Genomic DNA, 26,925 nt, shown 5'->3' with positions numbered 1-26,925 from the left:
AATAATGAGGGATTTTTTTTCTCCTTGCATCACACAAAAAAGTGCTGTCGATAATTAGCAGTCTTCTGTTATTAGTAGACTCAGGTGTCACAACTGTGTCTCATCCTCATTACAGTAAAAAATTTCACCTATCAGATTCATTATTGCTGGATAATGCGACTGAGAGCCTTTGCAGGCCCTCCAGAAAAGTAATTCAGCCAAGCAAAATTATCAGCTAATTATATTTAGAATCAAAAGCCCAACAACTATTTGCAGATAAATTGTATGAATTGAAGTGAATAGATCTGAATATTAAGATTCATAGATTTAGCAGATGATTTGTTAATTGGAATAAAAAGGTCATTTGCTAGTCATTTTAACAATAGATCAATTGGAACCCTATTTATTATTTAACTGGTAGTGCATAAGAATTGAAATGATGAATAATCATATTACTGTCATGAGATGATAATTTCTTCAAAAATAACAAAATATGAGGAACTTATGAGAATGGATTTTATAAATTTCTTTTTTAAATAGTGTGACCTTTGCAGCATATTTTAAGACTTAAGTCTAAGCTAAAGAGATACTGCACACAATAAGGTTTAGTAATTTTAAAAGTCAAAATTACAACCTAGTGGGCTGGCTTTTTTTTTTTCTTTAATGAATCATAAATATATTCACAAAAGAATTAGCAAATAAAAGTTGAAATCCAAATTAACAAGGTTTTTTTGTTTGTTTGTTTGTTTGTTTTGAAATGAGTATGGTACATACTCATACAATCAGTCAGAATGTAACTTGGCCTGCAATTTTCTTTCAGAGAACAGCACACTCTAATTCAACTCCATTATTAAAAAGCAGATAACATGTGCACTTTCTGAAATGCCTGTGACTTCACTCTTTTGATTTTATGTAATTATAAGAGAATGTTCATACGTATTTGCTTTTCCATTGGCATTGGATTTTAAAACTGAGTATCTGCAGATAAAATGCACATTTTCTTTTCTTTCGTAAAGAATATCACCAGTTTATGTGCTCAGAACTTTTGTGAGTGTCTGAAAAACGCAGCCTCTGTGCCATTTACTGCTGTGCTTATGATAAGAATGTCTGCACATACCCTGTGTATGTGGAGAAGAACTACGAGATATTCCTTTGGATTTTAAAGCTAAATATTGGTCACTCGGTCTTGTGCCCTTTTACTGTCTTATAGCTTATTGTTTCAGCTCAGTTTCTTTCTCAACTTTGCAGCTCAAAGTAATTTTTTTTTACCTAAACTAATTTCAGTTAACATAATAGAATTGAGAAAACACCGCCTACTTTAAAACAGCATAAATTGTACGTACTATGTCACTGTAAATAAGCAAGGTAAATATTGACAGAACTTCAAATTATTCTAAGGGTGAAAAAAAACTGTAGTTTAAAATAAAATTTTGTCTTTGGTCAACATTTTTGTTGACTTTGATGCAAGTCAGAGTTTCTTATAAAATAAACATATTTTAAAGCCTTTTGAATTTTACCACATAATTCTTAGCCAAAAATTAATTAATTAATTAAATGCAGTGCTATCTTCAAAGTTTATTTGTCAGATCAATAACCATTCTGCAGGACAAACCTAACCATTGAGACTGAATACCCTCTCTCTCCTTAACCCTTACCACCACTAGATGAAGAAAAACTTCATCTAAGTGGCTCATGAGAAAATTCTCCCACAAAGTGAAACTTCACAGTTTCTTTGTTTTATAGTAGAAGTACTCTTTTCTGATAAAGTGGAAAAACAAGCTGCATTTTTAATCATGAGAACAAAATGTTTACTAAGAGCTTTTTTTTTTTCACTAAACAGGGGGAAAGTCAGCCTAATAACAAATTAGTTTGAAGCATTTGAGTTTAAAATGAAAATTCTCCATCACAACAGATTGTAAAAAAAAAAAAAAAAAAAATCTGATGCTTTTAAAAGTGCTTCTATGCTACAGCTCCAGTCTAGAAGTTAAGTATTTGCTATTGTATTTAAACATTTTTTGGAAAATGCACATTCTGGGGCATTGCAGCATTATTAAGAAAAGCTGTCCATACTTTACCATGTTGTTACATGTGTTTATCTGCTGATTATAAAATGTGCTAAACAGTATTTTTAAAACAAAAAAAAATGCAAAGCTACGCTTTGATTAATTCAGTGAACAAAACATATGCTCTTGGTTCTGTTCTATGAAATTCATATATGATCAATAAAATGTTTTAAAAGAGCAATGTTGGCTTTTAAGATTGTACAGCCGACCATGTTTTTTTTTTTTCCCCCTTTTTGTCCCAGTTAACTCTGGGCTCATAATATTGTTAACTCAGGCAAACAAAACCACTTTCTGGCAATGATGGTAATGTCTTTTTAATATGTTTGCATCCTCTTTCTAAAAAAAATTTTAGGTTGGAAGCTGTGTATTGTGGTTGTTATCCACTTTGTCCCAAAGATCTGGTTTATCCCGAAATATTTCCAGGTATCTTTCTTAATATGCTTTTGTCTTTGTTGCATTTTAATACATGATTCATGCTAAATTAGAAAGTTTGAAAATAAACTTAGGCAGGAGCAATTGTTTATTTGGCAAGTCAACATGTTAGTGTTAAGGAAAATTTTATGTGTTTTAATACATTTGAGTAAGCTTATATTTACCATCTGTTCTTTTAAGATAACAAAAAAGCAAGTTTTCAAATAGCATTCTTCATTGTCAGTATACACATCCCATTACGATGGATTCTTATAAGCAGGTCAGTCTTGCTGCGATTGCTTACAGATTTTTTTTTTAATGATATACGCAGAAGAAAAAAAAAATCAAGGACTGAAAGTCACACCAAATTATTTAAACAATTGACTAGTTAATAATATGCAACTGTTGTACATAAAGCTATAGTACCAATTCCTTGGGAAAAAAAAATCCCATCACTAAATATATCACATATGCATTGTGTTACATTAGAATAATGTATTTTAATCACCCAAAGGAGATGTCTAAACAGCACAACTACACAGACTTATTTAGCATTAAACATCCTTGTGAGCTGAGGTAACCTTATAAAATCATGCTTAAATAATGTACAACACGAGGCGGCACAGAGCAATATGCATTTTTAATTAGTAAAGTGACTAATATGGAGTGTGTGCTTTGAGGTTTTTGTTTCATTAAAAATGTATCTGTTTTTCCTGCAGCTGAATATCTGTATTCCACACCTGACCAGCTTTCAAAAAGGCTCCAGAATTTCTGCAAGAGGCCAGATATTGTAAGAAAACATCTCTATAAGGTAGTTTATTGAGTGTAGATTTGTGTGTGTGGCATAAATGCCACATTGAAGTATCTTTAGTTCAAATCTCAAAAAAAAAAAAAAACCACATTTAATTAAAATACTAATGTTTAAAGGAAACATGCTAGGGAGGGGTATTAGTTGTTACACTAACAAGGATTAATTAAATGGGATGCCAGTTGTATTAACCTAGGTCTTATGAAATACGTGCACTTAATACAGGATACATGCTTTTTTTTTAATTTATTGTTTTCTAGGATGACCGTCCTTTACATTTAGCCCCAAGAGGCATATAAAAACGAACCTGGATTAATGTAACTCATTAGTTTAAAAGGAAGTAAAGTTTCTACAATTATACTAATGAGGATAGGCCTTTCTTCTCATCATAACAGAATCTTCAGGCCTCAAAAATTCAGGTGTATGACATAAGTGAAGTTTGGTGCTCATTTTTTTTAACTGCTTTAAGGATGGTTTTCAAGAATCAAATGTTTCCTCATCCTCTTTAGTAAAACAGTGTAAAAAAAAATCTTGAGTTTGTATACAAAACTCTTCTCTCTGGGTGGCAAAGGCAAAAGAAAAAATAGTTTCACTAGAATTAATCACTCAGTCCCCTCATTCATTATCACTCTTCTCTCCTTAGAATCAAAATTTTCACCTTGTTGAAATAGCAACACAAAGAGCCCCTACTAAAATTCTTAAGTAATTGAACTAAGATAAATCTGCTTTCTGAGTTCTGAAGGTGGCTCTAGGCCATGAGTAATATACCTTTTTATATTATTTGAATATAGCATCTTCATTCTATATAAATTCAGCATAGTTTACAATCTAGCAGCTTTATAATCCAGCATATTTTAAATTCTCTATGTTAATATATAGTCTACATACATGAAGTACAGTTCTCTGCCCCCGCCTCCCCCCCAACCTTTGTTTTCCCTGGCCTAAAATATATATTGACATAGTGATACATCAAAACATGACTTTGTTTCTGCAGGAAACAGTTAAACTTCAAAAAAAAAAAAAAAAACAGAACCAAAAATGCAATTTAACACCCAATTTCAAGCTCATTATCTTTCATTGTCTATTAACTTGGCAATGGTTCAGAAGGTAGCTCATAATAGTTTAAAATGCTGACTGAACAGTTCGCCTTCAGTATCACTCCTTGAGTCAATACCATTGTATCATATGTATTGCAGTCTTCACAGGGAAAACAGCCCTTCAAATTTACCTCCTAACTTCATTTTAATTCTGTACTGGTACATTTGTGTAAAATACTGATCAAAACACTTACCATGCAATAGGCTATCAAAACAGGTAGATCATAAAACTTGAAGGACTCAAATAAGAAATTGTTATACAAAGAGTTTCCTTTTCTATACTTGACACAATACTACTTTCATTGAGTTCACCATCAAATTACTGTTTTCTGTTTTAAATCTGGTGAGTTTTTGGTGAAGATTAAGCAATCACCGTCATATTGCTATTTGTTATCTCATAGATCTATTTTTTAAAAGACACACTTTTATCCTTGTGCTGAGAATGGTAAATTGTTTATGATTGTGTTCCCAAAATTTGTCAGCTTTTAACTCCAGGCCGAGACTTATTATTGTCTGTTACTCTGAATCTGTAAGTTTTTAATCATTTCAAAAGTTCCTGCAACAAGTTGCCTTTAGTTACAAAGCAAAACAGATCTCCATATGAAATATTTTAATACAGCTACTGCCATAACCTAGCTGTAATTATTTATTTTATAAACAACTTCTGGAAAAAATCTGAAAGAATGTCAGCTTGATGGTATGCTGTTAATATACCAAATTGTCTTCACACAGCTTAAAAGATAACATATTCTGTAAATGTTGTTATGCATTAGTACATATAGTTTTAGTTTGTATATGCTATAATGCTGCGTCTCAGAATTTTATAATTTAGTATTTTACAAATATGCACTTATAAAAGTTTACATGTTTAATTCATTTTAATGTATTTTCTACCATGACTTTTTTCTCCCTTCTTTGTCTATAATACTCTTTCACATATGTCTCTGTTGATAGACCTTAGCAATATTGTGTCTGAATATTAATTTCAATGATTAAGAAATTAGTTTACAGGTTATAAACAAACAAGAGACGTATGTTACAATTGTCAGGGGAAAAGTAACAAAAAATCATGAGAGCACCACAAGTTTGCTTTAGTTGTCATAATAGGATTTAGAGCCCAAACTGAACTAGAATCCCTTCTGAAACTTTGTAATTAGATATAAAAAGTTATATTTTTCCACCTCATGCTTTATAAATATACATATTTTTAGGGAACATTTGCCTTCACTAAATACCAATGAATGATTTCCTCCAAGACAGCTTTCTGTCTACTTCTTCTCTGCAGTGGCAGAGTCTTGTGTGTACTGTAAAGAGAATGTTGAGGTTTATTTTAAATTTATTCTATTGGACAGTGTTGTTTTGCTTTTATAAGCATATGCTTCCGAGATCTAAAAGGATAAAATGTCACAGAATTTTTTTTTTAATTTGCTCCTTTTACATTTTTACACCTCACTCTTTTTTTCTTTTCTTTCTTTCTTTTTTTTTTTTTTGTTAAAAGTTTACGTTTTAAAATTATCTCAACTGCTTAACATAGAGAGTTCACTTTAGGATAAAGTTTTTCATATAGATTCACACTTAGGAATTTAATGACTAGAATAAGGCTACTAACACTTGGCTTTCTTCTCACATGAGACATTATACTTTCAATATGAGCGAGAGTTTGGGGGCTATAACTTGAAGCAGGATTTGAAACAGAATTTTGTAACTGAAAAGCAGAAACAGAATTCTATATTTTTTTTCTTAAAGTGACTTGACTTCAAAACATTATACCTGAAGTGGTCTCGGGCTTGAAGTGATTAAATTCCTTCTGTTTATGCAAGTGTATTTCTTCTCTCTCTCTCTCTTCCTCTCTTCTTTCTCCCTTTCTGTCTCTGTCTCTGTCTGTCTCCTTCTCTCTCATAGACACACACACACACACAAGATCCTTCTGATAAATTCAGTGCATCTACCAATTACATGTTTCTTAACCATTAAATAATATCTAAAATCCATTTATTTAAAATAATCTAAAACCATACATTTGAAAAGTTCACATCTAGGTATTCACTACAGTTTTCTTGTTCTTTCAGGATATTTCTTTTCCTAGGTAGGTTATAAACATTGGCCATAAAAATAAATAAAATAGGTTTCACTTCATCCACCATAGGGAACTCTTTATGATTCCCAAATCTAACTTGAACACTAGATTCTAGAAGGAATAATAAACTAACTAGCCAAGGATTGACTTCGCTAATACTAGTTCTTCCTTTTCCAGCCTTCAAACCCACTACTTTAAAGTTATGATTTCTGTCTCACTTTTACTGTATGAATGTACTTACTAAAAATTCTCAGCAATTAATTTGTGTTAGTACTTCATTATTTTAGAGAGCATACAGTCATTGTATTTTTTCACTTCTCTAGAGGAAAATTTTATAAACCTTTTCTTACCAGTATTGAATAGCCCATAAATACAAATGGGGCAGTTATATTGGGTAGATTCTACCCAGACCAGTAAACTGGACTTTAATTTCCACCCTATTTCTCATTGACTTTTATTTACAGATTGAACTATATATGGGAGGGGTGGAGGTAGACATCATTCTTTCAGGTGTTTTATGAAAATGACCTGTTGTTTCTTGAGATTTCTCAGATGATAACATCTGATTTTATTTCTTAAAACTCTTCAGCATTCCAGAAACCTTTATAATCTGCTGCTATTTGAAGGAGAGAAGAATTTTCAGATTTTTGCCTAAGAGTCATTCCAAGCAATGATTAAGCTTACAATTCAGACTCAGTGCCCAGAAAAGCCATTTGTGGTTGTCTTAATTATGTCAGACTATCTCTACCCGAACCACAAGCAAGCCACTTTAAGTTTCCTTCAAGAGACTGGTCGCTTCATAGTTCCCTTTTAATTTAAGCATATACTCTAGATGTGAATAAGGTGTTTCTCACTAGTATTAACAACCCTCCAAAGTCATTATTTTCTCCTTAAAAATGAATGCCTAAAAGCCTGTTCCATTTTTAGAACTTGTAAAATCTCTCAAATGCATGAGTACAACTTTCTTCCTCCCTTTTTCTTTCCCTCTCTTCACATCCCTCTTTCATTTCCTTCTTCAATTTTATTTGGCTTTTAAAAAAAATTTTCTAAGTAAAATAAAATAAAATAAACAGCATAATTAAGTACGATGAAGCTCAGTTAGAGGTTTTAGTTTTTTGCTCTTATCTGCTAAGTCATTTCCAGTCTGACTCTAGGTGAACTTCCTGGTCTCTATGGGGCTTATCTACAAACTTAGAAGCATTTTTTTTCTTGATTATTAATAGTACTTTCCCCTGGGGTAGTACTATAATGAAATCAGATAAGCCTATTTGTAAATTTGAATGCCTTTTAAACTCCACCTAGCAGTGATGATATTTCTCTTGTGCCTTCACTTCTTAAAATTAAAAGTTATATGAATGAAAACATGCATGGAAAGTGTTCCATATCTTGTGCTGATAAAAGTTAAAAATGAGACAGTAAGTACCAGTAGCTATCCTCCATACAGGAAATAGTGTGTGTACAGCAGGTTGTACTTCTTTGCAAAAAAAAAAAAAAGAAAGAAAGAAAGAAAGAGAAAGAGAGAACGAAAGAAAATGAAAACAAGCAATGTGTGGGGGAAAGCTTTTCCTTATAGTTGGAAATACAGTCACACTTTAAACCAATCAGAGATTGGGATTTTTCTGAGCTGATGAAACCTGACCATTCAAAAAGTTGGTGACTTTTTGAAATCTAATTGATCCAACTCATGCAGATTGGCAGTATGAATTCAACAAACTTTATTCTTTGAGTAGTTCATGAATGCTTCTTCACTGCTCTCTCTTCTCTCTTTCCCCTTGCAGGGTAAAGTGACTCCGTATTCTTGGGCAGCCCTACATGGTAATTTCAGGTCTCTGCTTACAACAGAACCTAAGGAAGATTTGTGACAGATGGGGCTAAGTCACAAACTTGCAGCCTTAGGCAGAATCTGTAGAACTTTCCAGAGTGTGCCCATATTTACCTGATCAGAGAGAAAAGAAAATCTGCAGAGGAAGCTGAGCCTGGCTGCTTGTCATAGCTGACACAGAGCCATCTGCCACAAACCTGTGGCAGCTTCAGATCTCCAATCCCTGCCACCACCCCAACTCAAATTAAATACAGATTCCTAGAGACGTTATGATGGTTACACATGTCCTCGGCATCACATGGAGGAGACTGTTCAAAAAAAAAAAAAAATCTGTGGCCTGTTGTATAACCACACTCATGTATCCCATATGTGGTGCCACATTGAATTTCCGGTTGAATCCGTTTTTATCCTTTGTACTGGATGACATGGTGCCTGAATTCTTTCTTTTCGCCGACACGATGGCAGCCAAACTGCAGCTTCAAACACTCACACTTGGCTGCGTTTCTACCTAGGTTGCCAGGTTATCAGCAGAGTTTTCTGGTGTCCTCAAAGGGCCACGAGGTCTGAAAGAAGGATCAGAATGCTACTGGACTAATTGGGTAGCCGTCTCAGAATTGTTTGTGGGCAAAGGGTTGCTTTAGCACTTTTCTTTTAGCAAATTAACGACTTTCTGGCACAGGGTTTATTAAGTGAAGGTATTAATAAGGGTCTGGCAGGTATTCCCATGATTCACAGTTACATTTGCATTTAATTTATCTCAAAAGAAAGTTGCAAGATAAACAGCTGTAATTCAGACAAACATGGGAAATACACTAAGTGGGGCCATCGAGAGTGAATACTGAGGTACTTGTTTTCATTTTTCCCCCCTAGGGATAAAACCAGAGAAATCAAAATACTTCTAACAAAACCAGTAATTTAAATTCCTCAAAAATATTTGCATCCAGCTACAAATGTAGTTATCCTAAATCACTTGTGATGCTAATAGTTGAGGTGCTGTATTTGTCCATGTAAAGTTGTTTTTGAGCAGCTAGATTGTAAAATGAATTTTTAATAAAGTATCCACTGCAAGTTTTAATGAACATATCTCATTTATGTGTACATCTATCTGCATGTTCCTCACTGAACACTGTGCTCGCGTCAGAGACAGCGAATACTATTGTTCCTTTTCTAGATGAACAAGGATCTGTTTTGCAAATGTTTGCAAGATATTATGACATTTCCAAGATTTCCTTTGCATTCTGGAAAGCAGGAGGTAAACATTTGTAGTCATTAAGGTAAAGTCTGTTGATAAACCATCTTCTGTTTACTGACAGGTAAATTGTGACTTTCCTAGCTTTTCAAATGAGTAAACTCCTATACAATGCTGAGTGAGGAACCGCTCTGGAGAAGAGGGTAGAAAATAGTCAGGTCTGAGTCTCTGGCTTCTGGAAGGGTTGAATGGTCTAGCAGGCATCCAAGACAGTGAGACACTAATACAGAAATCGAGTAGGGCCCATTTGACGGATAGCAAAAGCCTAAGCAGGAAGTGTCTCAAGGTCAGGGAGCCAGATAAAGCTCTTGGGATGGAAGCTGTCTTGAAGGTCTCAGAAAGTAGGTGTTCAGAGTCCATTAGGCCTGAGAATTTAAAAACAGGAAGAATAAGAAGCAGAAACAAGCTTTCCCTAAGAAGTAAGAGGTCCAGAATATTTGTATTATAATTTATCACAGCGCTAAGTTTTAGCTTTGGTTTTCAGAGATATCATCAAATTATTTCCTCACCTGTAAAACTTAAGGGCTGTGGATTATTTTTGAAATCATGGTTTAAGACTGTAGAACTTATGGTCTATCGGGTGTGCCCCTTCTGAGACTGAAAGGATACAATTATGCATAAGAGCTTTTTTTTTATTATTTATAAAAAGAAAACATTGACAAAACCATAGGATAAGAGGGTACAACTCCACACAATTCCCATCACCAGAATTCCATATTCCATCCCCTCCTCTGATAGCTTTCCTATTCTTTATCTCCATGGGAGTATGGACCCAGGGTCATTATGGGGAGCAGAGATGGAAGGTCTGGTTTCTGCAGTTGTTTCCATGATGAACATGGGCGTTGGCAGGCCGATCCATACTCCCAGACTGTCTCTCTTGTTCCCTTGTGAGGCAGGGCTCCAGGACACATTGGTGGGGTCTTCTGTCCAGGGAAGTCTGGTTGGCATCATGCTGGCATCTGGAACCTGGTGGCTGAAAAGAGAGTAAGCATATAAAGGCAAACAAGTTGTTGACTAATCATGAACCTAAAGGCTGGGGTAGTGCAGATGAAGAGTTTGGGGGGCTCTCCGTTTTGTAGTTAGCTAGTAGGCCTATTTTAGTTAAAAGCATAAGAGCTTTTAAGTACTTCCCCTCGACAGGATTTATAGTCTAGTGAGATGAGTTAGTCAGGTAAGTTTGCTTTAGTTACAATGGAGCCAGGTCAGATGATGTCTCTGAAAATAATCTCTTAGCCTTGAAATAGTACTTAACTTAGTATATTCCTCTATAATGAAAGAAAAGAACTTGAGTTTTATTCCCCTGGGAGTATGGACCCAGGGTCATCATGGGGTGTAGACAAGATACTCTGCACAGTTATCCATATAAGCCTCACTAGCTAATGCAAAAACAAACAAACAAACAAAAAAAACACCTTTCCAACAGTACACCCAAAACATATAAATATCTTCATAATTTTGGAAAATATAATAATACTGAATTTTTTCTGTACCTCTAAATGTATATATTTTTTATCTTTAGCTGTGCCCAGCATTCCTTCCATATTATAATTTTCTATTAAACTTGTCAATTCCTATTATGTCATAGTTGCTGTTAGTGCAATAAGCAATATAAAGTTTTTTTTTCAACATGTAATGCATAGCCTGTGTCCTCATGCACTCACAACACTCATGACGGGATTATGGACTGTCATTAAGAAAGTCAATTCATCTTTTGCTGAAGTCAAAGGATAAGCAAGAACACAAATTTCCTCTTTAATTTCTGTTCCCATTCAATTTACTGCAGTGATCAAAACCCCCTTTCTCATTCTAAGCATTGTTGAAAATATGAGTTTTTTTTTTTAAGCACTCAATTGTGTTGATTTTATGCTTTAAAAATAAATCACTAAGTCAATTTTAAGTTTCTTCCAAAGTCTGGCCTTTATCAAGACCTTGATACAATGTGCAGGATGCTTGCTCTTAACTTAGACTAATCTCTATTTCTAACAAAGTGTTTTTAGCGGTAGGATATGTACCAGGACACCTAGTTCTCCACCCGCACTCATTTATACCCTGTTGATCAAGTATAAGTGGAAAGCCCAAGTCTTGCTCACTATCTTCATAAATGCCACATAAAGATGTCAGCAGAATCAGTCAGTTCACAGAAACTATCAGCCATAGAAACTGCACAAATTCGTCTCAACGCCTTGAAATGCATCTGGAAGCAAAGGTTGCATTTTTTTATGTTGAAAGTGTTAATTATAGCTGATAATTTTTAAAGTAAAATCTGTGTGTTTTATTTTTTTTAAAAAAGCGTACACACACAATCACCCAAGGCTCAAGACACTCTTTGTGAGTGATAGAATCGGTTTTCAAATCATAGCCCATGCTGTCTTTTAATATTGACATATTCTATGAGTTTAACTCTCCTATTGACTGTAACAAGTATCACTCTAATTACCTTTCTGTTTCAGTGCAAAAATTTAGTAGTACTAATAGCAGATTTTATATTTGACAATGAAGAGAACACATACCATCAACTTGGACACATTTTATTATAAATTTTGAGTTGAGATATGTTTTATGTTTCTATAGTGTGCTCTCTCTTCAACCCTTTTCATTAAAATGTAACTGAAATTGCTTCCGCACTGAACATGGGCATTGACAGGCCAATCCATACTCCCATCCTACCTCTCTCTTTCCCTGGTGGGGCAGGGCTCTGTGGAAGTGGGGCTCCAGGACACATTGGTGGTGTCATCTGCCCAGGGAAGTCCGGTTGGCATCATGGTAGCATCTGGAACCTGGTGGCTGAGAAAAGAGTTAACATATAGAGCCAAACAAACTGTTGACTAATCATGAACCTAAAGGCTGGAATAATTCAGATAAGAGTTGGGAGGGGGGAATCTCCATTTTGTAGATAGTTAGTAGGCCTATTTTAGTTATATTCCAAAGGGCCCATGACTATACTAGTTTTTGTTTTGTTTTGTTTTTTCCTCAGCCTGACATCTGATATGCAGGTGGATCCAAGTTATTCGCTGGGGAGATGATGTCATGGCCAGAAAAAGGACCAGAAAGCTGCATCAGGGAAGAGAGTAGCTCCCAAATATGGGAAAGGTGTATAAATATTATTGGCTGTAAACCCCATCAATTTGATCTGATCTGGGGCCCATATTCAGCTTAGGAGCCTATGTGACCTCTGCATCCTTGTAGATCTGAGCTCACATTCTGTGGTCATTAGTAGGAACATTCCAAGCTACAATTACAGAAGCCAGACTTTCCCCCTTCGGCATCCCATAATGACCCCGGCTCCATACTCCCAGAGGGATAAAGAATAGTAAAGCTGGGAGTCGGGCAATAGCACAGTGGGTTAAGTGTGCTTGGTGCAAAGCGCAAAGACCGGCACAAGGATCCCGGTTCAAGCCCCAGCTCGCCACCTGCAGGGGAGTCACTTCACAGGCAGTGAAGTAGGCCTGCAGGTGTCTATCTTTCTCTCCCCCTCTGTGTTCCCTTCCTCTGTCCATTTCTCTCTGTATCTAATAACGAAGACATCATCAACAATATTAATTACAACAACAATAAAAAAGCAAGGGCAACAAAAAGGGGAAAATAAATATAAATAAATATAAAATTTTAAAAAAAGAATAGGAAGGCTATCAGGGGAGGGGATGGGATACGGAGTTCTGGTGGAGGGAATTGTGTGGAGTTGTACCCCTCTTATCCTATGGTTTTTGTCAGTGTTTCCTTTTTATAAATAAAATAAATAACTAAAAAAAAATCCTGAAACATGAATGCAATTTTACTGGCTGCTCAAAGATATGTACATTGTGGTAAAAGTGTATCAAGAGGACACATGAAAATTTATTGATTGTGTTTATTATTATCATCTTTATTGGATAGAGACAGCCAAAAATTACGAGGAAGGGGGAAATAGAGAGAGGCAGAGAGACACCTGCAGCCCTACTTCACCACTTGTGAAGCTTGCCTCCTGCAGGTAGGGACTGAGAGTTTGAACCCAGGTCCTTGAACACTGTAACATAGCACTCAGCCAGGTACACCACCACCCAGCCCAGTGATTTCAAATTTATAATAAAGGTTATGTCAGGAAAACAGTGATAGAAGCGTATTAACTGAAACTGGTCCATTTACAACGCGGTTAATCACCTATCCAGTTAGATCATAGTGCACAAAAGCTCTATGGCTTTGTATATGTTTTCATCCCTGTCATTGGGTATACTTTTTATAAGCTGTATGTACTTTGGAAAACATTTGGCTAAAACTTGTTTTTCAAGACAGAAAACCATTTGCCTTCAGACAGTGACAGAAATTAGCTTAAGTTGCATGTGAAGATATCCCTAGGGGCCAAAGACTTAACCTTGACCTTGAGGAAATTATACTATAAAGGATTTTGGACATGAATGCTCATGGATACCTTTTTCTGGGAGCTTCTGTTCATCATTTCAAACTAATATCTGTAGTATTACAAGTACTAGATGAAAAACTGTGTAAAGTTCCTTTTGAAAGGTAGTGAGAGGAAGATGAAGACAAATGTTAAACAGACCAGTTCCTTCCCTCCCTCCCATACTTCTTTCCTTCCTTCCTCCCTCCCTCCCTTTCTCCCTTCCTTCCACTCTTTCTCCCCTTCTTTCTTAATTTTTTTTTTTATCTTGAAACCTCAGAGCTACCTGTCACAGCACAGACCTCTCTGAACCTCTGAGCACACTGCCTGTGTCCCTGTGTTTACTTTTTCCCACAAGACCCACACTCCTTTCCTGGCAGCCCATCTGTGAGAAGAGAACTCACCCTGCTATCATCAGGAAGTCTGAGCTCCTTGGGAGGAAAGTATGGCTTCAGGGGTCAGAACTGTCATGGTCCTCAATGTTTTTTTTCTTCTTCTCTCCTCCCAAATTGTATTTATTAATTAATAAAAGAAAAAAAAGGGGAGAGAACCATAGCATCAGCCTGGCACTTGTGATGCGAGTGATAGAACTCAGGAGTCCACCTTTTTTTTTTTCCAGTGCACCCCCCCCTCCCCCCGCTCGCTCATTAAGGATCATTGGAATCGTTTCCCCAAGCACTTAGAAAACTGATGATTCTCTTGAGATAAAAAAATAAATAAATAAAAAATAAAATACTTCTTAGCTTCTCGTTATTTACTACACTTAAATCACAGATCTAATGAGAGTGATAGATAATAGTATTTTATATATTTTTTTAATGGACAGAGACAGAGAAATCAAGAGGAGAGAGGGGTCATTGGACATGGAAAATGAGAAACACCTGCAACACTGCTCCATTTCCATGGAGCTTTCCACCCCTACAGGTGGGATCAGGGCTTGAACCTGAGTCCTTGCACACAGTAACATGTTTGCCTACCAAGAGTGGCACCGTCTGACACCTGAAAGATGTAAATTTTACTAGGACTACCTGTACCTGTGTTCTCCCTTTCTCCAGGAACTTGAAGTCCTTAGTATTTAAAAGTTTAATGTTTATTATACAAGTGGGGTCATCGGGTATCATATTACAATGGCACTTACAGGAGCTATTATGTTACAGAAGCAGAGAGACCTTTGTATAATAAGCCTTTCCCTATGTGGCTTTTAGATAACGTCATCTTTATGCGCATGACTCATTTTGACATCTACTTCTATTCCCTTCTTCCCCCTCCCCCCAAGAGAGATCAGTAAGGTCAGCAGAGGAGTTGCTTTGGGATCCATATTGTTGCTAGTAGAAAGATGTGACAGACCACATAACACGGCCAATATTGTAAGTGTGTATTTATTTATGTCTACAGAGCACTGCTCAGCTCTGGTTTGTGGTAGGGAGTACAGGTGGGGGTTGGGGTTTGAACCTGGAACTTTGGAGTCACAGGCATGAGAGTCTTTTTTATATAACCCTTATACTATCTCCCTTGCCTCTTAGTGCTTCATTATTATTCTTTTAGAAGTTTCTCAGAAGCCTGGGATCTTCACACTATTCTGAGTATAATATGTTTAGATAAGTTTCTTGACCTTCCTGACACGTGTTTATTTTTAGTGACTCTTGGTCTTACGTGCGGGAGAGCAGGCTAGAAGAAGAGCTTCTGGGTTTCTGATGCTCCACAGTGGTAGAAACATCTAGAGTTGTACCTCTTTCATCAGACTGGCCAATTCAATTGATCAAGACCATCCTTTAAGGGAGGTTAGGAAGGGCGAAATACTGTTGCTCCATATTGTTAATTTTTTTCTTTTTTCTGCTTTCTCCTACAACTATCAGAAGAAATTTGGAGGGGCTGAGTAGTGCAACATTGGGTAGAGTGCACATATTACCAAGCACAAGGGCCCAAGTTCAAGCTCCCAGTCCCCACCTACAGAGGGCAAGGCTTCATACATTCACTTACTGAGGAGAAGTTAAGCAGTCTGCAGGTGTTTCTTTTTCTGTCTCCCTCTACTTCCCCTTTCCCTCTGAATTTTTTCTTTTTTTAAGTTTTTTTTTTTTTTTTTTTTTTTTTTTTTGCCTCCAGAGTTATCGTTGGGGGTGGGTACCAGCACTACAAATCCACCACTCCTGGTGGCCATTTTTTGTTGTTGTTGTGTTTTATTAGATAGAATTATAGAAATTAAAAGAAGAAGGAGAGATAGAGAAGTAGAGAGATAGACACACACCTGCCTCACTGCTCCTGAAGCAGCCCTGCTGCAGGTGGGGAGCAGGGCTCAAACCCAGGTCCTTGCACATGTGGGCTTAACCCAGTGCACCACTGCCCAGCCACTCTCTGAATTTCTATTTCTATGAAAAACCAAGAAAGAAAAGGAGGAGAAGATGAAGCCACTGCTAAGGTACATCCTACAGGGTGTGGTCAGTTCATTGTGCAGACACCTATTCCCAGCAGTAACCCTGGGTGGCGATAAATAAAAATAAATAAGAAAAGAAACTCGGAGTCATTTCTTTGTTTTCTTGTAGATTTAATGCACAATACATTTGTATACTAAGTGACCATAAGAAGCAAAATCCAAAAGAACTGATCCTAGGTATAAAATTAGAGACATCTAGGATTACTCAAGAGCAATTACATATTTCCCGTTACCTTTTACTTCACACAGTGATGACAATCCTTTCCCACAGTGTGTGACATGGTTGTGTCTTGTCTTCAAAAGGCAGGTCTATAGACCCCAGGCAGAGAGAACAGATGGCATCAGTGGTAGAAGTGCCTCTAATTGTGCAGAAAAGGGCCTGATTTCTCTCATCCCAAATAGATAACCCAGAAATTATATCCTGAAACTTATTTCCCCAGAAATAAAGGGAAGGGGAGGGGTAGCTTAAAAAGAGGTACCTCTACTATGGTATTAGACTGTAATTCATAGGGAAATTTATGCCTGAGATATGAATTTCTGAAAATGGGGTTTTTTAAAAGGGAAACACTGACACATCCTTAATTATAGAGTAATAAATACCAATGGTATATTATCTTCCGATATTTCCTTACACAAATACCAAAGCGCACACAGCTGCTTTTGAAAACTGATAATCAAGTACAATGTAAGTTTATCACATCTTGTACTTACAACACATCCTTCAACTAAACAGCCTCATGGAGCACTTAACAGTGAGAAACAGAGTTCTGCTTCTAGTAGAAACCTAACTGAACAAATTAGCCTTGAATTGTAACTTAAGAATCACAGTCAAACCAAAAGGCCTACCCTTGCCAGGAAAGGCATTCCAAAGGCAAAAAGCATGCCAAGTAAAAAGCCTTTGCTTCAGGATTATGAAGGCATTTCTCAAAAACTAGCATAACTTAATGATCAATCGGGAGAATAACTACACAACTGAAGGATGCATACAAGTTGTACAAAGCATTAATAGTGTAATGGGGAGGTTGAAAGGGGTTTTAACAGAAAGTATTGTGCTCTTAGAAAGCTCCATTTATTGTTCTCAATCCAGGCAAGAAAAAAAAAAAGAGACTAGAATGGCTAAAGAAAAGAACGTGGACAAATGTGGGGGGTAGGAAAGGAAATGAAGGTTAAACCAGGCCAATATGATTCAGAATGAAAGGGAGGGAGGAAAGTACACAGAGCCAGATGCAATTACTAAATGTTACATTAAGAAGGGCTGAAGTTGAGAGGGGGAGATCTGGCTGTTTTACTAAATGGATTAATGTCCTCTTCCTTGGGTGTCTGAAGTTGCAGATTTTAATTTGTTTTGGTGCAGGATTTTATTGTGAAATTCTTAATGGAGTGGGGAGAGATACAGGGAAAATTATAAACACTTAGTAGAAAGAGGCGCATGTGTCTAAGAACACTGCTACAATAAACTCAGGGTTTGAAGCTGTCTACAAAGGTAAATGGTCCAAAAGATTTTGGTCCATAGCAGTAAGCCTTAATACAAAACAAACAATCCAAGGAGATGTGATGTGCGAAGCCAGGGATTTTGAGTTATTTAGCAGCTAGTTTTATTGCTGCTCTTCTTCCTCCACCCATTTAAAAGTAAATCTGGTGTTTAACAACCTAGTTATGAGCATCGATTATTAATATAAACTTAATAATTTGCTGTTCTTTGACGGGTGATAAAAAGATGAACTAATGACCTAAACAAAGACAACAGGGTGATCCCATCCAACACTGGAAAGCTATAAAGAAAACCTCTGGGCTCACTTTTTTCTTTTTCTTTTCTTTTTATTTTATTTTATTTTTAATATTAGCTTTATTTATTTATTGGGTAGAGACAGCCAGAAATTGAGAGGGGAGGGTAAGATAGAGGGAGAGAGACAGAGAGACACCTGCAGCCCTGCTTCACCACTCATGAAGCTTTCCCCCTGCAGGTGGGGACCAGGGGCTTGAACCTGGGTCCTTTTGCATTGTAACATGTGCGCTCAACCAGGTGCACCACCACCTGGCCCCCTTTTCTTTTTTTTAAATATTTATTCATTTTCCGTTTTTGTTGCCCTTGTTTTTATTGTTGTTGTTATTGATGTCGCTGTTGTTGAATAGAACAGAGAGAAATGGAGAGAGGAAGGGAAGACAGAGAGGGGGAGAGAAAGATAGACACCTGCAGACTTGTTTCACCACTTGTGAAGCAACCCCCCTGCAGGTGGGGAGCCGGGGGTTTGAACCGGGATCCTTGTGCTGGTCCTTGTGCTTTGCACCACGAGCGCTTAACCCGCTGCGCTACCGCCCAACTCCCTCTTTTTTTTTTTTTAACCAGAACACTGCTCAGCTCTGGTTTATGATGGTGCAGGGGACTGAACCTGGGACATCAGATCTGCAGGCTTGAGACTCTCTTTGCATAACCATTATGCTGTCTACCACCCTCCCTCACTTTTTTTTTTAATTGGGGGGATTAATGTTCTACAATTGACAGAAGATACAGTTGATGGTACACGTATAGAATTTCTCAGTTTTCTGCAAAACTCTCTAACCTCCCACCTGGGTCTTCCTCCACCATCATGCACCCAGACCTGAAACTGACCCCCCCACACACACACCCACACACACACCTTTACTTTTGTGCAATGTGCCAAACCCAGTCCAAGTTCTGCTTTGCATTTCCCTTTCTGTTCTTATTTTTCAACTTTTGTCTACGAGTGAGATCATACTGTCTTCATCCTTCTCTCCCCTTTTTATGTTACTGCAGGATCAGAAGAGGGGATGGGTTTAGGTCCTGTGATTTACTTCAGTTTATCAGTCTGCTAATCTCACCATTTCCAGGGAAAGTGGGAAATAAGGAAGGCTGTCTGTGCCTTCTAAAATTGAAGAGTGCATTCATATTCCTGGAGTGTGACATTGCTTACAACCAGTCCACAAGCATATTAGATCAGACATTTGCCTGACCAGTAATGCTGGAAATCATTTACACTGGAAGTATGGATCAGGAGGTATTTAAGAATTACTGATAAGTAGCTATAGGTTAACCTTAAATGAAAATAGCATTACTTGGGGTGTGGGCAAATCACTTAACTGAAACCAAATGAAAAAACACTCTGAATTTTAAAAATATACTGCGGGTAAATGATATTGGTTTAAAAAACACTCACACAATAAGACAACTGTAAGGAGGAAGCTTGGTGAAATTACCTTGCAGCCCCAGACCTAGCGCATCGATTGATCAGTAAGTAGATAGCTACAAAACAAACAAACAAAAAACTTTCCTCCTCTTTCAAAACTGACCCAATGAAAAGGAGAAAAATCGTGATGAGTTCGTTGCTTTAGAAGTGTGTAAATATCAGCGAGTGGGCCTTAGCTTCTGACTGCTTCTGCCAGTGTACAATTTGGGACATCATTGACAGAAGTTGAACTTATGTTTAAATTCCCCAGGACAGAGTGCAGATTGTTTTGTGATCATGATTAGTTAAGAGGAAAGGCATCAAAGCACAAGTCTCTTTCCTTTTCCCTCTTGAGCCACAGAGCCATGGGAGGAACTTGTGCTCTCTGGTGCTTGCAGCTATATTCCCTGGCTTGCAATCAGCTTGGCTTTTCCCCTAGATTTCTAATGCTGTGATACCAAGTCAGAGAAAAGGAAAGAAAGTTCTACAAAATTGCAAAACAAAACAAGAGAGAGAGAGAACGAGAGAGAGAGAGAGAAAGAGAGAAGGAGCTGGCATTACACTAAAGATAATGAACTGCAACTCTTTAGAGCACTGAATTTTAAAACTTAAAAATGTATGAGTAAAAGTCCTGAAGAAGCGACTGTGCTCGAGGAGGAGAGTATTTATAGGCCTTATTTCTAAGAGGCTCCCCAGACCTCTGGGTGCATCAGCAAACTGTCCTCCTACATGACCAAGTGTGCAGCTGTGATTTGGCCCTAGGCACCACCTACCTAGACTCACTACCTAAATGTATTTTACATTTGCACAGATAATAAAAAGGGAAGAGAGGAGGGGGAGGAAGAGGAGGAGAAGAGACACACACACACAGTTCCCTTTTGTCACTGCGGTCAGCTGACACATGGAAAATGTGGTGTTGGGTTCTGCTTGCCTTTCATCTGTAATTAAGGTTTTCTTCTCTGGGGCTTGCTACTTCTTTTCTCTCCTTCCCTCCCTGCCTCTGAGGTCTTCAGCCCTCTGCTGGTTCTGGCTCCCGCCCCAGAAGCTGACGGCTCGGGTCTCCGGGCTGGACCAGGGCCGAGAGGACGCGAGGCCAGGCGGGGGACACCCCACCGCCACCCGCGTCCTTTTGGGTGCGCAGGCTCGGGTGCGCGCAGCTCGCTCCCCTCCCCGGAGCCCATAGACCCGCGGGTGTCTGGGGACCCCAAGGGCTGCTCCTCTGGAGCCTGGCGTCCAGGCTCTGCCGCCCGGGGGCCCGTCACGCCCCATCCCGCCCCGGGCTCGCTGCGGCTTCTCCCCCTGAACCCCGTTCGCTCCGCTGTCCAGTGCGAGAGGACGGAGGCAGCGCAGCGAGTCTAGTGGGCGCGGAGGCCGGGAGGGACTGGAGGGCGCAGCCCCGGCCGTCTGGGCGGGACGGCCAGAGGATCCCCGAGGCCACCGCTGTGGGGCCCCGCGAGTCCAGAACTGCGCACCCCGACTCTCTCGGGCTGCACCTGGCTAGAAGGTGCTAGCGTGAGTAGTCCGGGTCCCGAACCCGCGGGACAGCAGCACAACGCAGGCTGGTAGACTTCTACTGATCTGTTCTAGTGAACTTGGTTCCTTGGTTCATCAGTGAGAGAATATGGGGAAGAGGCATTAAGCAAATTCAGAAGTACTGCGTTCTATATCCCCATTCCCCACTTTATTATTTTTTAAATTTTATGCAAAAAAAAAACAACAAGAAAACCGAGGAGGGAATTAGGGATGAGCCCTGGCACTCTCCAAGCAAGGTTGTGGCTCTTGGTTTTAAAAATGGCCCTCTGCGAAAAGATGTGCGATTCTAGTCTCAACCCTAGCCTCCAGGACGCTTTTTCTTTTTCACTTCATACCTGCGTTTAAGATCACAAATTCAGGGGGGGGGTCGGGCGGTGGCGCAGTGGGTTAAGGGCATGTGGCGCAAAGCACAAGGACCGGCATAAGGATCCCGGTTCGAGCCCCCGGCTCCCCACCTGCAGGGGAGTCGCTTCACAGGCGGTGAAGCAGGTCTCCAGGTGTCTGTCTTTCTCTCCCCCTCTCTGTCTTCCCCTCCTCTCTCCATTTCTCTCTGTCCTGTCCAACAACGAACGACATCAACAATGGCAATAATAATAACCACAACGAAGCTACAACAAAAAGGGGGAAAAATGGCCTCCAGGAGCGGTGGATTCATGGTGCAGGCACCGAGCCCAGCAATAACCCTGGAAGGAAAAAAAAAAAAAAACACACAAATTCTGTTCCCTCCTAACCCAAAATGTGCTCTTTAGGAGGCTGGAGTGAGCAGAGAGTTTGAGCCCTATATGGACAGGAGGATGTTTAGAAGCATCTTTGCTTTTTCACTCATTTGGTCTAGTTAAGATTTTGAAAACTACAGAAAAGGACCACTGTGAGACTTCCTACCCCTGACCCCAAAGCTCCTCCCCAGAACTAAGGTATTTACCTTGAGAGTGGAGGGGTGAAGTGGGGGTACAGAATTTTGGTGGTGCGAATGGTGAGGAAATACACCCTTAATATTTTATAAGCTGGTAAATCGCTAATAAAAATGAAAGTCACACATAGGTGGAGTAACATATGCACCATACGTCTAAAACTACTCCTGGAGTCTTGTAATTTTGCAAAACACTGTCAAATCATCAATGAAAATATCTTTTAAATAAAAAGCACCTCCCCACACTACCGTTGTAATTTAATTGCCGGGTATCTCCTTGAAAAGACACGCTTAGAATTGCTTATGTAGGAGGAAAAAAAAAGTTTCACCTTGGGTTTCAACAGTGTCTTTGCCTAGATGGTAGTATGATTTTCTTTTCTCGTCAAAAGAGATTATGGGGAAAAGTGGTTCTCATCTGTTCACCAAGTACAAGGAATCCAACTTGGGGTGTTCCTAGCCATCCCTAGCACCTGTGGCTCAAGAGTTTCCTATTCTAATTTGAAGAATTTCTCAAACTGTAAGCTTAAATCTAGTAAAGGGGAAGTTAGCTGTTTAGAACACGAGAAGAGCAGTTGAGGTGGTGGTAAACTGAGGCAGGGAGTGGCTGATCTAAGTAAGCCTGCTCTGGAGAGGCTGGACAAGAGAGCTGATGGTGTACAGGACTTTCAAAAACCATCAAGTGAACTCAAATATCTGATTCATTATTTATTCCTCACAGCACAATTTTGCAAATCAGAGAATCATGTTTAAAAACCAGATAACTTCCATTTTGTGAAATCATCTCAACAGATGAATTTCCCTTCCAAAATGTGGCAAAGGGATTAATGCTCTAATTAAAAAGAAGACAAAGAAGATGGAGATGGAGACTAAGACAGAGGAGAAGGAAGAGGATCAGCATCACCATCTCAGGAAATGACATTAAGAGCTGATACATTACCATTGCTGTCTGGCAATAATACCCCCCACCCTCCATGAACTTGTCTTACTGATACCAGTTATGGCAATGTTTCTCATGTTGAGTGTCAGAATGATTACTGTTTGTGGAAGTGTTTTTGAAACTGCTAGAACACTTTCACTACTATGAAAACTGAGGAACCAATGAAGGGGAACTTCCTTTAACTCCATAATAGCAAGTTACATAGTAAATGAACAGTGATGGTCAAATAGCCAATTATGGCTTAAATATCCCTTGTTTACGAAGAGGTGTTAAATGAGCCTTTGGAGTACAAAGGATGAGGCCCATCTAAACTACCATTTGTTCTTCAACCCATTATGTCTTCCTTTAAAAAGGCCAGTGCCATTGTAGGTAATACACACACAGACCATACTTCTCTATGTTGATTTTTAGTTTGCTTTATTTCAATGCACACTGCTGTTTACTTTTTAAAATTTAAATAAATGTCAGCATTGTATAATTTCTATGTTAACAAAGCAGTGAGCAAAATCCCTTGTATGTTTATAAAATATTATTGTTTAATTCACATAGTTTAGAAATTCCAAATGTTGAGAATAGGAAGGAGGCCAAATACCATCTGTTTATAACTATGATGCATCGTAATATGTGTACTTTTAAAAGGAGTTTGGTCAATCATGCCACTATTTTATCTGCTCAGAATATGTTGAAGATTTAAAATGTAATTTACAGGATTACTTTTAGTGTGTTGCATCCAACTGTGAATTGTAAAGAAATCAGTCTCTCCTTTTTTTCTCAAATTAATCATGTAGCAGCCCCAATTAATGGGGGCTATTAAACATGTCACTTTTTGCTGAGCTCCAGCATTCTTCTCACTTTGACTTCATACACCTTCTTGAGACCGATAAAAACTCAAGGACAAATGAAACAAAACACTCCTGGCTGTGTCTTTCTGCCGGGAGATGGTCGCTAAGAATGGGAGGATGGTTAGGGGAGCTAATAATTAACTAACATCAACCCTGAGAAATCACCCCCATGAAATATCCTTAGTGCTAGGCTGAAAAACAACAGTTGACACTCTGTTTTAAAATAGTGTGCTCTTGTCCTTGAGACTTATGATGTACCTTACCTTTTATTTCAAATATTTTAAAAATATTTTATTTATTTATTCTCTTTTGTTGCCTTTGTTGTTGTAGTTATTATTGTTGTCATTGTTGGATAGAACAGAGAGAAATGGAGAGAGAAGGAGAAGACAGAGGGAGAGAAAGATAGACACCTGCAGACCTACTTCACCGCTTGTGAAGAGACTCCCCTGCAGGTGGGGAGCCAGGGGCTCAAACCAGGATCCTTAGGCACCAGTCGCTTTGCACCACATGCGCTTAACCTGCTGTACTACCGCCTGACTCCCTCAAATAGTTCTAACTGCAAATAGTCAACTATCATGGTAAAGTTCACAGAATGCTCTAGTGTTTCACATGGTGGGGATGGTGGGGTCTCTTTTCCCAGATCAATGAGCTGAAAGTTCAGATGCCACACACACACAAAAAGGTTTGGATGTGTGATTAAAATAAGACATTTATGTGCAAATGTTAGTTGGTTGTTTGGTTGGTTGATTGTATTAGTTAAAATACTATGTCTGGAAAAATTTTTATAGATAAATACAAGCTGAAAGATGAAAACAGATTTCTCAAAAGTCAAGCATGCTGTAAGTGTTTAATTCTCAGTTCAATGTTCAGTTAGTACTATAGAAGGTACTTTATCTGCCCTTTTAACAGAATCTGTTTCCTCAGGCATTTTTTGTTTGTTTTAGCAGCCTCACATAAAATTACTCACATATAATTAACATTAACAGTATCTTTTGAAGTAAAGACACACACACACACACACACACACAAACACTTGCTCACTTCAAAAATCTTTTGCTCTTTCTAGTCATACCCTTCCAAAAAAAAAAAAGAAAGATAAAGAATATGTTATAGTGTTATAGTTAGGCTTGTTTTTCCTTGATTTATGGTAAGAAAATGTCAGACTCCTTTATTCTTTGTAAAAATAAACATAATAGAGAATACTAAAAAATAGAAATATAAGGAATAAAGAGAAAAGAAATTGAAGAAAGTTAAAAAGAAATAAAAGTGAAGTAAGCAAAGATAGAGCTGGGATGAGAGAAGCTGGTTTATCAAAGATTTCAAAGTTGCTTTGAGCCGCATAAGCCAAAGCCATTGTATCATAAAGTCTTGGTAAATTTAAAGTGTTGCATCCAGCTATGAAGCAACTTCTTCTTCTTCTTCTAGCATTTGCCCTTCTTCCGTAGCTAGTCAACAGGTCAGGTTGAAAGCTGTCAGGAGCTGCTTGTTGCTGGCTTTGAAAGTGACTGGGATCCATGTGGATTCAATCGGCTAGGAAGGATCGTCAGTTTCCCCAATGAATGGGTACTCACGGGATGCACCACGAGAAGGTCGATCCAGTGCATCCCAAGCAACTAAGAGAAGGGGTCAGGCAGTGGCGTACTGGGTTAAGAGCACAAAGTACAAAGCACAAGGACCTGTGGAAGTATCCTGGTTTGATGGCTCTCCACTTGCAAGGGTGTTGCCTCACAAGCTTTGAAGCAGGTCTGCAGGTGTCTATCTTCCCCTTCTCTCTCAATTTCTCTTTGTCCTTTACAATAATATGGACAAAATGGCTGCCAAGAGCATTGATTGGTACTAGTGGGCCAGTTTTGTCATTCAAGTTCAAAATTCTTTTCCTTTTTTTCTTTTTTCTTTCCTTTTGCCTCCACTATGAATCTGCTGGTCCTGGAGACCATTCTGTCCACTTTTACTTTTATTTTTTATTATTAGAGAGTGTCGTGCTAGCTTTGTGAGTGGGAGAGAGAGACGACCAGGGACTCATGGCTGAACTGGGAAGCAGTATCTCTTTATTGACAAGCGGGGATTCGGTTCAACAATCTAATCTCTTCTAATCACAACACAATTCTGTCCTGCATCTCTCCTGAGGTGGAAGAGTCAGGAACAAGGAAGTACGTAGGATAGGGGGCGGGGAGAAGGGAAAAGGGAGAACCAGTGAGGATTAAACCAATGTCCTGGAGGCAGGGGGTGCTTAGTTAACAGTGGTTATGTAAATAGGATACATCGTATATAAGTAATACAAGTGAACCTAATGTGATGATCAAAACAGAAGGTCTTATAAGCAGGGTTTAGAAGCATACGAACAAGATAGTATGGAGAATAATTGAGAGAGGACAGGAAGATAGAAAGAGGGAGAGAAACACACCTGCAGACCTGCTTTACTGCTTGCGAAGTGAACCTCCTGCAGGTGGGGAGCAGTGGATTGAACCCAGGTTCTTGACCTTGGTACTATATGTGCTTAACCCAGTGAGCTACCACCCAGCCCCTAAATCCAAAATTCTTTTTTTTTATTACCTTTATCTATTTATTGGATAGAGACAGCCAGAAATTGAGAGGGGAGGGGAAGATAGGGAAAGAGACAGACACCTGCAGCCATGCTTCACCACTCGCCAAGCGTTCCCCCTGCAGGTGGGGACCAGGGACTCGACCCTGGGTCCTTGCACACTGTAACATGTGCTGTCAACCAGGTGTGCCACCAGCCGGCCCCTAAGTCCAAAATTCTTAAGTGAGGTTTATCCATGTTCACTTTATGAGAGACAAAGGAGATGAGACTCTTTTTGCTTTTAAAGCATTTAAAGTCTTAAAGTCATACACACATGAAATGAACAACACTATTAGGGCATTGCTAAGTCTAGATGGAGGAATTATTCGCACACGTTTCCTTTTGAGTACACTGGCTAGTGATTAATTTCTAGACAGTTAAGCAGGTCTTTAACTGTGTAACCCCTTTGGAACTCTCCAAGTGAATTGCAGGAGATATATATTATCAAGATTGGAACTGGCTCACAGGTTCACTTTCATCTTCCCTTTCAAGCTGACTCCAGACCATAGCAATGACCCATGTGGCCACTAAAGTCATTGGATAGTCATGCTATCTTGTCAACCAAAATCACCTTACAAAATATACTTCAATAAGTTACTATAGGACCCTGAAGAAAAGTTACTGAACA

General features: G+C 38.5%; 1 protein-coding gene across 17 annotated transcripts in view; it reads left to right on the top strand.

The window, feature by feature from the left end:
• The window catches only part of GTDC1 (glycosyltransferase like domain containing 1), a 450,095-nt gene extending 425,089 nt beyond the window's left edge, over nt 1-25,006 (top strand). For 12 of the 17 annotated variants that reach the window (XM_060178084.1, XM_060178077.1, XM_060178073.1 and 9 more), the window contains 3 exons: nt 2,395-2,465; nt 3,173-3,264; nt 8,214-9,332. In XM_060178084.1, coding sequence (XP_060034067.1) covers nt 2,395-2,465; nt 3,173-3,264; nt 8,214-8,297 — 247 coding nt within the window. In that variant the 3' untranslated portion in view covers nt 8,298-9,332. Of the gene's footprint in view, nt 2,224-2,394; nt 2,466-3,172; nt 3,265-8,213; nt 9,333-12,480; nt 13,084-22,326 lie in introns of those variants that run through there. The other 5 variants (XM_060178080.1, XM_060178081.1, XR_009545998.1 and 2 more) reach the window with 5 other exon arrangements.
• The last annotated feature ends 1,919 nt before the right edge of the window (nt 25,007-26,925 follow it).

The sequence above is a fragment of the Erinaceus europaeus genome, chromosome 18, assembly GCF_950295315.1.
Source record: "Erinaceus europaeus chromosome 18, mEriEur2.1, whole genome shotgun sequence".
NCBI classification, from domain to species: domain Eukaryota; kingdom Metazoa; phylum Chordata; class Mammalia; order Eulipotyphla; family Erinaceidae; genus Erinaceus; species Erinaceus europaeus.
The sequence above is the reverse complement of the archived record's forward strand: the minus strand, read 5'-3'. Positions and strand labels throughout refer to the sequence as shown.